At 40.6% G+C, this 11,017-nt stretch overlaps 2 protein-coding genes across 7 annotated transcripts in view; both read right to left on the bottom strand.

Moving 5' to 3' along the window:
- Nucleotides 1–341: 341 nt before the first annotated feature.
- Nucleotides 342–4,508, bottom strand: prdm14 (PR domain containing 14). Its single transcript, XM_078281287.1, has 8 exons — nt 3,884–4,508; nt 3,542–3,595; nt 3,276–3,436; nt 2,892–3,162; nt 2,589–2,791; nt 2,005–2,106; nt 976–1,195; nt 342–508 (listed from the first exon to the last, which is right to left on the bottom strand). The coding sequence occupies exons 1-8, from the start codon at nt 4,506–4,508 to the stop codon at nt 342–344; spliced, it is 1,803 nt and encodes a 600-aa protein (XP_078137413.1).
- Nucleotides 4,509–6,712: 2,204 nt separating this feature from the next.
- Nucleotides 6,713–11,017, bottom strand: part of ncoa2 (nuclear receptor coactivator 2) — a 65,763-nt gene continuing 61,458 nt past the window's right edge. For all 6 annotated transcript variants that reach the window (XM_078280128.1, XM_078280127.1, XM_078280124.1 and 3 more), the window contains one exon: nt 6,713–9,969. In XM_078280128.1, coding sequence (XP_078136254.1) covers nt 9,958–9,969 — 12 coding nt within the window. In that variant the 3' untranslated portion in view covers nt 6,713–9,957. The remainder of the gene's footprint in view (nt 9,970–11,017) is intronic.

The raw sequence follows: 11,017 nt of genomic DNA, 5'->3' as shown, positions 1-11,017 counted from the left end.
GCCACAAAACAGAACACATATTTTAACATATTATAAATTTAGACTATTAAATATTAAAGATTTAGACACATTTTTTCCAACAATTTAAATTATGATGAGTCTTAAATAGGCCTATTATAGAACATTTTCTTATCTTAAGCAGCATTTACATAAAGAAAAACCACGAGATCCTACCTTATTGTAGGCCATATTTATTAATCTCCCATGGTATTACCAAACTGTTACTGTATAGATGTAGTCTTTTGTGATATTTGTAGCCTATCGTTTAAAATCCTATACACAATTAGAATAGTTTTCTTTGTCAGGATTTACTGAGTATGCTACAGTTTAGCTCAGAGAGACTAGTTCCAGGGCCGATATTCTGGATTTAAAACTGTTAACCCGGTGTGAGGAAAGTTTTGTCCGGCAGCGTTCTTCTGTATTTTTGGATTGTCCTTCAACACGGTGTCCTCCTGTAATCCACTCGATGGAGAAGACGGAAGAACTGTCCTGTCCAAGATTTGCCTGTCTGCAGAGCGAGAAATTGGCTCAATAAAATAAGCAGTGTTCAAGGCGGAAGAAATGCAAAAAAAAGATTTTTTTGCAGCCTAAAATAGCTTATGGATTATAGAAGAAACCAACACCATAGCCTTCAACCAACTGCATTTTTTTAAAAGCAGTCATTCATACACATTTGCCGCCGTTTGAAGACATGAGTCCCACATTTATGGCAATAACACATTTGTCACGGATTTGCCTTATAGGGGTGATATTAGTCTAATAAATGGTATACTTCTATTCCTCTTACTATTCGATTGTTTAAATAACTTTAGCCTAATTATTTACCTTGCATTTCTTATATCACTTCAAATAACCAACTTCGAATTATATTCACAAAATAAAAAGGTAAAAATATAATATAATAATGCTAAATTCAATGGGGATGCTGTTAGGCCCATAACTCCTATTATTGTTTTTTTAAAAAAATGTTCTTACTTTTGTGACTTTCCATGTGATATTTAAATTCCCGTTCCTCCTGAAAAGACGCTCCGCACAGGTCGCAGGGAAGGGGCTTGTCCTTTGCGTGGGTCCGCCTGACGTGGCTGTCGTGGGCGGCGTGGGAAGCGAAGGCCTTCCCGCAGTGCTTGCACTTGAAGGGCCGCTCTCCGGAGTGCTGGCGGATGTGTGTTCGCAGAATACTGGAGGCAGTGAAGGCCTGGAGGAGAGGGGGGGGGGGGAGAGAGACCCGGAATGAACACATTTTAGCAGGTGAAGAGTTTAGCAATTGCATTTTATACCGTTTAATGACTTTATGTAACGATTATTGATAAAAAGAAAATTAGTCCAACATTTTTGTTTCCGCTTTCTTTTCAGCGTTCTCAGCTCTAAATGTATGACTGCAACCCTCTGGTCTCTTGGCGTAGGCTATTGCTTAAATTGTCCAGATAAGGAGAAAGGGGATTAGGTTAAACAAAACCTTCTCCGGGTGCATAAAAGGGGGAGGATATCGAATAGAAATGACAAAAAAACTTGTGCTCATTCCACGGGCCGTAAATTAAAAGTATAATCTCGGCAGACAAAAGGGTGGGTGTACATCTGGCGATAATTAGCATGTAAGTGTCTCCGCGGAGCGTGCCCTTCGAGAGAAACAATAATGAGGGGCTCGAGCCAAATGCACCGTGAAACGAGGAAGCACTAAATGGATCTAAAATGCGGGCTGCGGGTTTTAAAAGATGCGTGGAAGAAGAGAAGTGAGCAGGAGTAGAAGGCCTGCAGGTCGTACTATAGAACCAAAACATTCATGACACACTTCCATTAAGTCTCGACCGGAAACAAGGAGACTTATGGCTCTTCTGTTCAGCAATAACAATGTAACTTAAAAAGAAAAGATTTACTGAATTCCAGTTTAAAATAATATTTATTGAAAGAATATTTCAGTTTAAAGTAGTAAAAAGTAAACAGTCGCCACATAATTCATATGCTTACTTCTGATAAATGTGCCATAATGTATAAAAGGCTTCTTACCTTATTGCAGTAGACACACTTGTATGGCCGTTCTCCAGAATGCACCCGCATGTGTTTGTTGAGACTGGACGACTGGGAGAAACTCTTTCCGCACACTGAGCACTGCGGATCAGACAAATTAGAATGAGTAAACGTTATTCAGCCAGTTCAATTTGTCATATCTTTTTTTGGAAGTCAAACTAACTTAAACTAATTTACTTTTTTTGTGTGGAAGAGTGTATCCCCATTTGTTGGATTCTGTTGAGTATTATGTATAATACATGTATAAAAAGTTTCTATTTTTTGTTTTGTTTACCTATTTTGATGATATTGTGCAGTTCTGATGCTTTGGGCTATATGGTTACCAACAACTAAAGGACTTAAAGTAATTTGCCTTTTTAGGAGGCCTAATAAAAATCTGAAGCATCCGTTTCTAAGAGACGTTGGATAGGGAGCTGTTCTTTCAGCACCACATCAACTTTCGCATGCTCTATCGACTTTACTGCGTGATGCAAAAATGCAATGATGTAATGGTCTGCTGAATGGGGATAGTATGGATACCCTGCACTAAATGCAACACACATGAACACGCACAATTTCAGTACCTTGTGAGGCCTGTGTTTTTCGTGAACGTGTAAAATGTGGATCCTTAATCTGTCTCTCTTCTCGAAAGATCTGTTGCAGAGGTGACAGGGGAACTTCCTGTCGCCCTGGTCCACGCAGCGCGTGTACTTCAGATGCTTGTCTCTGTAGTACTTGTATGCAAACACCTTCCCGCACCTATCACACTTGAAACCATCACCAGTATCTGGGGAAAAATATTAAATAAAATATGTTAGCACGGTGGTAAAAACTAACCAAAGGGGCGCTGAGCAAAGATTCAAAGCAACACAAGGTTCGACTCTGACCTTCTGTGAGAGGAACCACGGTGCTGTCCTCTCTGTGGTCTTTCAGGGTGAGAGGGATGCCGAGGAACTGCATGTAGCAGTCTCCATACCACACCAGCAGCTCCTGTCCTGGCCGGATCTCTTTGCAGGCCTCATAGAAGATCTGATCCTGGACCTGTACAGCAATTAGGTTCTGCTCCTCTGGGAAACGAGCGCACTTCACTAACGACATCCAGTTCCCTGAGCCTCCCCTGCCGTCAACAAAATGACTCAACCGGCCGTTTTCAAACACCTGAAGGAGGAAAATGATGTTTTAGGGTTAGAGTTAAAAAGATCAGACCATTTTTTTGATTGGCTATAGACCAAACTTGGAACCGGACTTCGGAGATAATTGCAACACATTACCTCCCACATCAGAGTGTTGTCGTCGTATGTCTTAATCTCGCTGGTATTGACCATTTTTCCTTGGAAAGGTCCGAAGCGCGTCCCTTTGGGGATGCTGCTTTTGTCTGTGAAAACTCCACAGTGTGAGACGTTTCCCCAAACTGCCTGGACGATGGTCAACCCTGCAACACCGTGTCAAAGCAGTGTCAAATTTCAGCCTTTGCCATCATGATCATTCAGGTACACAGAATTAAAGGTGATTTATGAAGAGAGTTGGCAGGTCTTACCCTCTGGAAGTTCAAGTGTTTCTTTGTCCAGTGGGAGAACGCGAGAGTCCGATTCTGAAAAAGAAAGCAAACACAAATTAATACAATTCATGGGTTCGTTAATCCAATTTATGCCGGAATTTAAGCAGGTATTGGTGACTAAATAGTATTATTATTTGTTAAAAGTGATAAGCAATTTAGTCAAGAGTAACAGTATACTGAACTGAACACTCCACGTGTTTAGATATTTTTAGAGATTTCTTTTTTTCTCTTGCATGCTAATAAAACCAAGGCCAAAGAATGCAGTTTTATCTTTTCATTTAAATCTAAATGAACATCCAATAACTTAAGCACAAGTCTCACCTGACTTTTCGGGCAGGGCCAGCCCTGATATAGCGTGACCCACGCTGCGCTCCTGGCTGCCGGAGTAACCGTAGAGCACCATAAACAAGTCATCCTCGCTAAAATTATAAGACGTGCGCGTTTTTTCTTGCGACAGGTCCGTGCTCCGGAGGCGAAACAGACTCTCTTTAGGCGGTGAGCTGGCAGAAGAAGAGGCACATGAGGACCTTTCACTGGCCGGGCTGTTGAAGCCAGAGGACAGCGGACCAGCGGCGTGCTCGGTCACCACAGCAGCCAGCTCCTCTGGTTTGGAGTACAGCGGGTGTCCGGCCAACATCTGGCTCAGGTAGGGGATGCCAGAGGCGCTCAACATGTGTTCGTGCAGGACCGATGCGTGGTGGTGGAACGGAGGGGCTCCGCCGTGCAGGTTGAGCGGCAGGGATGCCTGGGTGTCCGACACCAGGCGACCGAGGGACTTGAGCGGGTGGAGGAGGCTGTGAGTCCGCGGGAAGAAGTCCATGTAGTGGTGGGGGCCGGGGAGAGGGGCAGGGTAGAAGCCTCGAGCGGGACTGGCCTTCAGCATGCCGGCTTGGTAGCAGCTCTTGTCCTTCAGCACTACAGGGATGCTGGACAGGGACACCGACATGACAGCACGGTGAAGCAAAGGTTCAAATGGAGACGGTAGTGTATCCTGCAGTGGATGAAAGAGAGGAGAGGGTGTGGGAGAGGAAGTGGGGGTGAGTTATAAAAGTTTAATGCAAGAAATCTAAAAAAAAAAAAAAGCACACATGACATCAAGAGAGGTTGACCACACCTGAATTGATTTTTTTATTTTATTTGAGTAAGCCTTTAGTTTGGTAATTCAACCAGTGTAAATGCCCCTAATACAACAGAGGTTCAATTAATGTAATAAACTTAGTGTAATTGAATAACCCTTAATTGAAATTGACGGAAACTACAGAACCTGACAGGAAATTAAGATCTGGAAATATACCAAGCAAAACAATAGACTGTACATTCATTATTGAGAACAAGTGACACGATGTTTATATGTTGCATTAATATAACAATCTTTTTAATGAATCTAGCTCCACAACAACATATCCAGAATTTACGTTTTAAAAATTAAAACCTCACACAAATATGGACTACTGCAGACGAAAAAACTGAACACAGCTATTGCATAATAAGGAAAAGCAGTCCACAGTGAAATTGGACAGCCGATTTTGCAATATTTCCAGCTGAGAGGTCACACACCAGACACACATCAGATGTTCATCAGCGACTTTAAATGACCGGCTTGAATAAGGTGTGTGTGTCTGTGCGTTTTTTTATTTTTTTTTTAGGAACCGTTTACCAATCAGCCAGTAAATAGAGAGACAAATCAGGGTCATGACACTCTAATTAAAGAACAGTCGGCCGGAGCAGAGGTCATCATTAATGAAGCTTTTTATAGACTTTGCAATTACCGTCATAAAAAAAGGTATCAGCAGGGAAAATGTGGGAGCAATATATGGGCTTAAAGTAATTATTAGGCTATAATCAAGACAAATAAAACTAGAATTTAACAGAGAGAAATGAAAAGGACTAAAGATAGGAGCCTGTCACTCGTGCGTAATTTCAAACTTATGCAAAAACAAATTGGACTAATCTTATGGTATTTTTTAGAAAGAAAATACAAATACGAATAGGCCTATCACATAAAAAGCGTGATTCACAAGTAACTCAGGGAGTACCATCGAGTGTAATTTCCTAAAGGTGCAGCAATTTAACGTAAATTGGAAAAAGAAGCTTACCTTGTTAAATAAATTAGAGAGGTTACACAATCATGTCCACAGGCTTCAGTTTGAACAACCTCCCGTGGATGAAATCAAACACAGCCAACACAATCTCCAAAATGTGCAGATGTAAGCGCAGCAGGTCGAAACTTCAGAGTGCGTATGCGCTGCAGGAACCTTTCTCTCTGACTTTACGGTGGTCATCTGAGGGCACCTATACTGTACACAGTCAGGTCTGCTGCTGAAGATGCTTCCCAGCACCTTCCTATTGGCCAGGAATCAGCTCATACATCTCAATGTCCCATAGGAATCCATTTGCTTAGGGACAACCCACCCCGTTAACTTCTCCACTGCTTTCTCTGCTACAATGAGGCCTATTGAGAGAGGTTCCCAAAGAATTTCCATATGAGTACCCCAAAACACACACACACACACACACACACACACACACACACACACACACACACACACACAGGCGATTGTATCTGAGGGACCCCTGTGGAGTGTAGATGTGTGTTGTTATGACTTGGATGTGGTGAATTAGGAAGAGAGAAAAGAATGGACCAGATAGGCGTTTATCGGCTTCATCTCTCTCATCATCTCTCAAACTTCATTAAGAAAATGAATAAAACTGATGGTCGGCTATTTAGACCGCATAGACCGCACACCGACCTGGTGTTTGTCATTGACTTTTGTTGACTAATTCTATTGTATTGTTTGTTTGGGGCTATCTTTTCTTGTTGAGTTTGTGTATACTATTCGTAAAGGGTCATAGGCACGGACATCGCAAGCTAGTTTAGGCTACAGGCAAAACATTAAATAAATAAACTTATAATTTGTGGGTTATTCGCATTAAATGACACTGAATGCATGAACCCAAAACGAAAGACTCGCTAAACGCTGTAGTGATTTACGATGTTAACTTAGTTAGATCTTTTACTTACCTTTTTTAATCTATAAAGATACACATATTACTTATTTGTGGGTTTTTATAGATTAGAAAGTGCAATATATGGAGGCCTTACATTTTATTTTACTCTCAATCATATGAAATAAGACTCAATCGATTAAATACTGCAATAACATAATTCTTTATTTACAAGGCAAATAGCATCAGCGAAGCCATATTAGTTCACAACTTGCATAACTGTGGTTTTAACTTCTCTTGTATATCTAATTTTGCATAAAACGCTCACACACACTGGGGGTACAAAGGTGGATGCGGGTATACAGTGTGATTCCTGTGAACAATGCAGAAGAAAAAAATATCTGGGGAAAACACAACAGTAAGCTTTCTTCAGAAAGTCCATATAGTATATTACATATTGCTTCAATATCCCTATGTATCATCTTTTCCATACAAACAGTGAGGGGGGGGAAAGAAATAACAAGAGTCTTCAACCCAACACAGAACATAGAGCAATGATGAGAGTTCAACTGGGATTGAATCTCCAGCAACTGAGTTGAGCTATGATGCACCCATATTATACACAAGTCATTATACAAATTCATACAGACAGGGGTGTAATGTACAAGAACGAGAACGGACGAAATCTAAGGCATTATGCTAGGGTTTGTAGCATTTCAAGGTTGCATCTTAGCTCTAAGAAATTGGCAGACAATACAAAAGGGCATTTAAAGTTCTTTAAAACCATGAGTTAAAGAGAAAAAATATTTTTCGTTTAGTGGGTCCAAAGCCTGAATATTTGTTAGGGGCAAAATCATTTATTTGCACCTGTCCTCATTATAAATGCTAAAAAATGCATTGCTACCACATGGCTTTAAATCTTTTCAAAATCTTGACAATCTTTGGAAATTTGCAAAGGGCTGTGAATCATTTTAAATGACTCAAAAAGGCTTGTTCTGCGCGACTGTATGATACAATCAAAACAGCATTTATCCAAAAAAAAGTGTGATCTCCTGTAGGCCTACAGCAAGACAACTGCAGGACATCTGCAATGATGACAACCAAAACATTAATGCAGACTTTTGACACAAAGTTGACTCACTACAGCTTCAAATTTCCTTTACACAAGAAGCAACAGTGGGCAACTTTCTATCTAAATGCAGAGAAGAGCATGGTGTAAGTATACACCACCACCACCTTGTCAACATGTTGAGATAAACACCATCAGTCACCAACATAGGCCTTTAATGACAATACATTCAGAATGATTCTTCCTGTTTTATGCTGCAACCATCCACTTTAGGACCCTGCTAAGTGACATCATACTTTTCTTATTTTCTGTGGGCCTCAAAGCATGCTAACCAACAGGTCGTCTCTCACTATGAAAATAAAAGCTGGTAGAATTCAGAAATCCAATTGAAAAGTGAGGATTATTTGGCTTGCTCCAAGTTTGTCCTGGGTTAAAATAGTTTGATATAAAAAGTGTTGTTTTTGAGGAAAATGTACTTTTGAGGTTAGAGAAGATGAGTTGCTTTAGATCTTGTAAGGGCAAACCCAACCCCTACTGGGGCACAAGAATAGCATGTCATTACTGAACACTTTATAGTTGAACCAACTGCCTGAGGTCATAAAATATGGCTAAGTGTCTGTCAGAGCAGGTCTCATGAAGCGTGCAGTCTTAACTCTGACCTCTGCTATAGAGGAGTGGCTGGAGGCAGAGAGGGTGCGTGTCAACAAGGGGATCACAAACTACTTCCCTCTCCAGGCCTCAGCCAATGCTGCATAATCTAATGGGAACACTGTGTGGGTGGATGTAGACTTTCTTGGTACAAACTGCAATAAAAAACTGTGTTTAATACTGCATCCAAACATGGAGCAAAAATGTATCCTTTTTATTCAGGAAACTGTACAAAAATTAGAAAAAAAAACCCAACAAAAAACCCCAAGAGATTCTTAAGTAATCGTTATTGCTTGTTTACATCACACCAGAACAGTTTGCACCTAGCAGCTTGTATGAAGCATTTTTCACTCCAGACAACATAGAAAGCACACTTCTGTTATTTTTTTTAGTTATTGTATGGCTGTGTTGAAATTTGTCTTTGTTTGTTTTTTGTTTTTTTGTGGTGTTCTATGCTAAAGGCAGAGAAGCAAGCGTTAATCTGTACACTGTATACACAGCACACCCCCTTACAACCCCTCCCACCCGTCTGCATCGTACCAGAACATCAGAACGTGAAGACTCCCACTCCACGTCCCTAAAACAAAAACGAAAAAGAAAAACCCTGCTCTGCTTCAAGAGGCAGTTGTGACCAGACGGGGGAACAAAACCCTAAGGAATAAAATAAATAGGAACGAAAATGTTTTACTTATTGGTATGTACAATCTCTGTAATTCATTTTAAAACCATATATGATTTTGACATCTTCTTCTGAAACTACAGGACCAAAGTATAATCCATTATTCAGGTTAATAGAAGAATCTTCTCAGAAAGAATACAACCATTACTGTTAAAATGATAAAAAAAAGTGCCTCTTTCACACTTTTAGAAATCTTTTTTTTCCATGTTGCTACTAGGATAAAGTATCATCTACAATAATTAAATTAATCTATACAGAAAAATAAAACTTAATTTAATACACTATATAAACCTCTTGACTAAATTAGTCTAATCATACAACTCACCATTCCACTCAAACCATTCTTCTGCAGTGTTTTTCAAGATCAGTTTTTTCAACCATATCTTCATTCTACATCTTAATTCTCACAACAAGAAAAAACAACAACTAAAAATAATAATAAAATAAAGAACAGCAAAAAGGCAAAACCGGCTAAGTGTTTGAGCTCCATCCATAAATTTAAACATAACTTGGAGTATTTGCTGCCATCTTGGAACTATGTGGAAATGTCACAAATGTGTGAGCAAGGTAGGACAAAAAAGAAAAATCAGTGTACGTCATTTTTGAGATGAGATTGTAAATGGCCGCTGTCCACTGAGAGGAATACATTCATCATAACAAGGGATCCCACCCACTGCTGCCCCCTAAGGTCAGTGTCCCCCACCAGGAGTCCTACAGTAAGTCACACTACGGTGAATGCAGCTGGACAGGCAGACAGACTGGCTTATCACGAGGCTCTCCTCCACGAGGGTTAGGCATGTTGGACAGAGATCCACCATCCTTCCCCAGCCCTCTTCACTCTCCTGGGTCTGTTCAGGGCCAGGCTCCTCCGGGTCTGCCGAGGAGGCCCAGCTGAGACAGACTGCAAACTTGGGCTGGGGATACGGGGTCAGGGCACAGCCTGGCTGGTCCAAGGGGCAGTCGGTTGGTTACATGTTTGTAAAATTTTTAAAGGGCCGACTTGCTCCTTGCTCCAGCTGATCACTGAGGTTCAGGTTAAGACCTCCATGAGGGTCAACAGTACTTCTGCAGGGAAACAACACATACAAGGTCACAACTTGTTAATTTATTAAATGCTTTACAATTCAACAGAACACATGAACTTGCAGAACTTGAACTTGTCTGGAGTAAATCAGCCACAGACTATAAACAATTAGAAACCATCTAGGGAAACACCACCAAGCCAAAAACAAGTCAGTAAATCACAAAAGTCTGCACTAATGGCCAAACAGTAAATAATTGAAATAATCTAAGTGCCAATATATTTCTATAATCCTGGAAGGAGGATAAATCAAGTGACAGATATACTGGTATGTTACAACAGTGAAGTGCAGACAATCAAACAGCAGCACCTTGGTTAAATATTCATGGCCCTTTATTGGGCTTAAAAGCATCATGGACAACAACAGTGCATTTCACATACCAAGCTAACAATACCGAGGAGACAAAGGAAAAAGGATTAACTTTGTTGGCATTAAATACTCACCAGAAATGGAGTGTTGACAAAAGGGGAAATGTTTGTATTTTTATCTGATTTTCATTGAGTGACTGAGGTCAGTTGTCGTGCAAATGAAAGTCTGACTTGTCATCTCGCCAAATCAAATTTGATTAAGCTTGTGTATGTGTGTAGAGAGTATGTAGGTTTGACAGATCTGTGCCATAAGGAGTCACGTTTTCCATGTTAAGTGAACCAGCTGTTTGTCTGAAGTCCAGACAGGCCCGCCTTTGAACATCTTGCAGTAACATCTATATAGTCTAAATGGTCTGGCTCTAAAGTGCCTGCTCCCAATTACATCATTGCCCTCTAAGTTCAAGTGAAGTATCAGAACTCCAGCTAGAGGAGTTACGTAAACTGCTGAGTGAATTATTCACTAGCAGGGCTGTTCAATAAGTGTACCCAAACACTTAGGGTCTTACGATAAGACAAAGCCATACATAGGCAGCCAGGAGAAAGAAAGACAAACCTTTTAGTTTGTCTTGTTCCCCTGATTACTGTGTAAAACTGGAATAGGTCAATTTTGTTAACCTCTAAGGCTTAAACCCTGAAAGTGTCTGATATATATTCCCACAAGGG

Source organism: Sander vitreus, chromosome 22 (assembly GCF_031162955.1).
Source record: "Sander vitreus isolate 19-12246 chromosome 22, sanVit1, whole genome shotgun sequence".
NCBI lineage: Eukaryota > Metazoa > Chordata > Actinopteri > Perciformes > Percidae > Sander > Sander vitreus.
This window is presented reverse-complemented; position numbering and strand designations above follow the sequence as displayed.

Bases quoted from the DNA above. Each gene is read 5' to 3' on its own strand.
- prdm14 (XM_078281287.1), bottom strand. From the start codon at position 4,508: ATGTCGGTGTCCCTGTCCAGCATCCCTGTAGTGCTGAAGGACAAGAGC. The intron at 2,792-2,891 runs GTCAGAGTCGAA...ATTTTTCCCCAG, and splicing joins CGTGGTTCCTCTCACAGAAG to ATACTGGTGATGGTTTCAAG. The intron at 509-975 runs GTAAGAACATTT...CTCGCTCTGCAG, and splicing joins TCACATGGAAAGTCACAAAA to ACAGGCAAATCTTGGACAGG.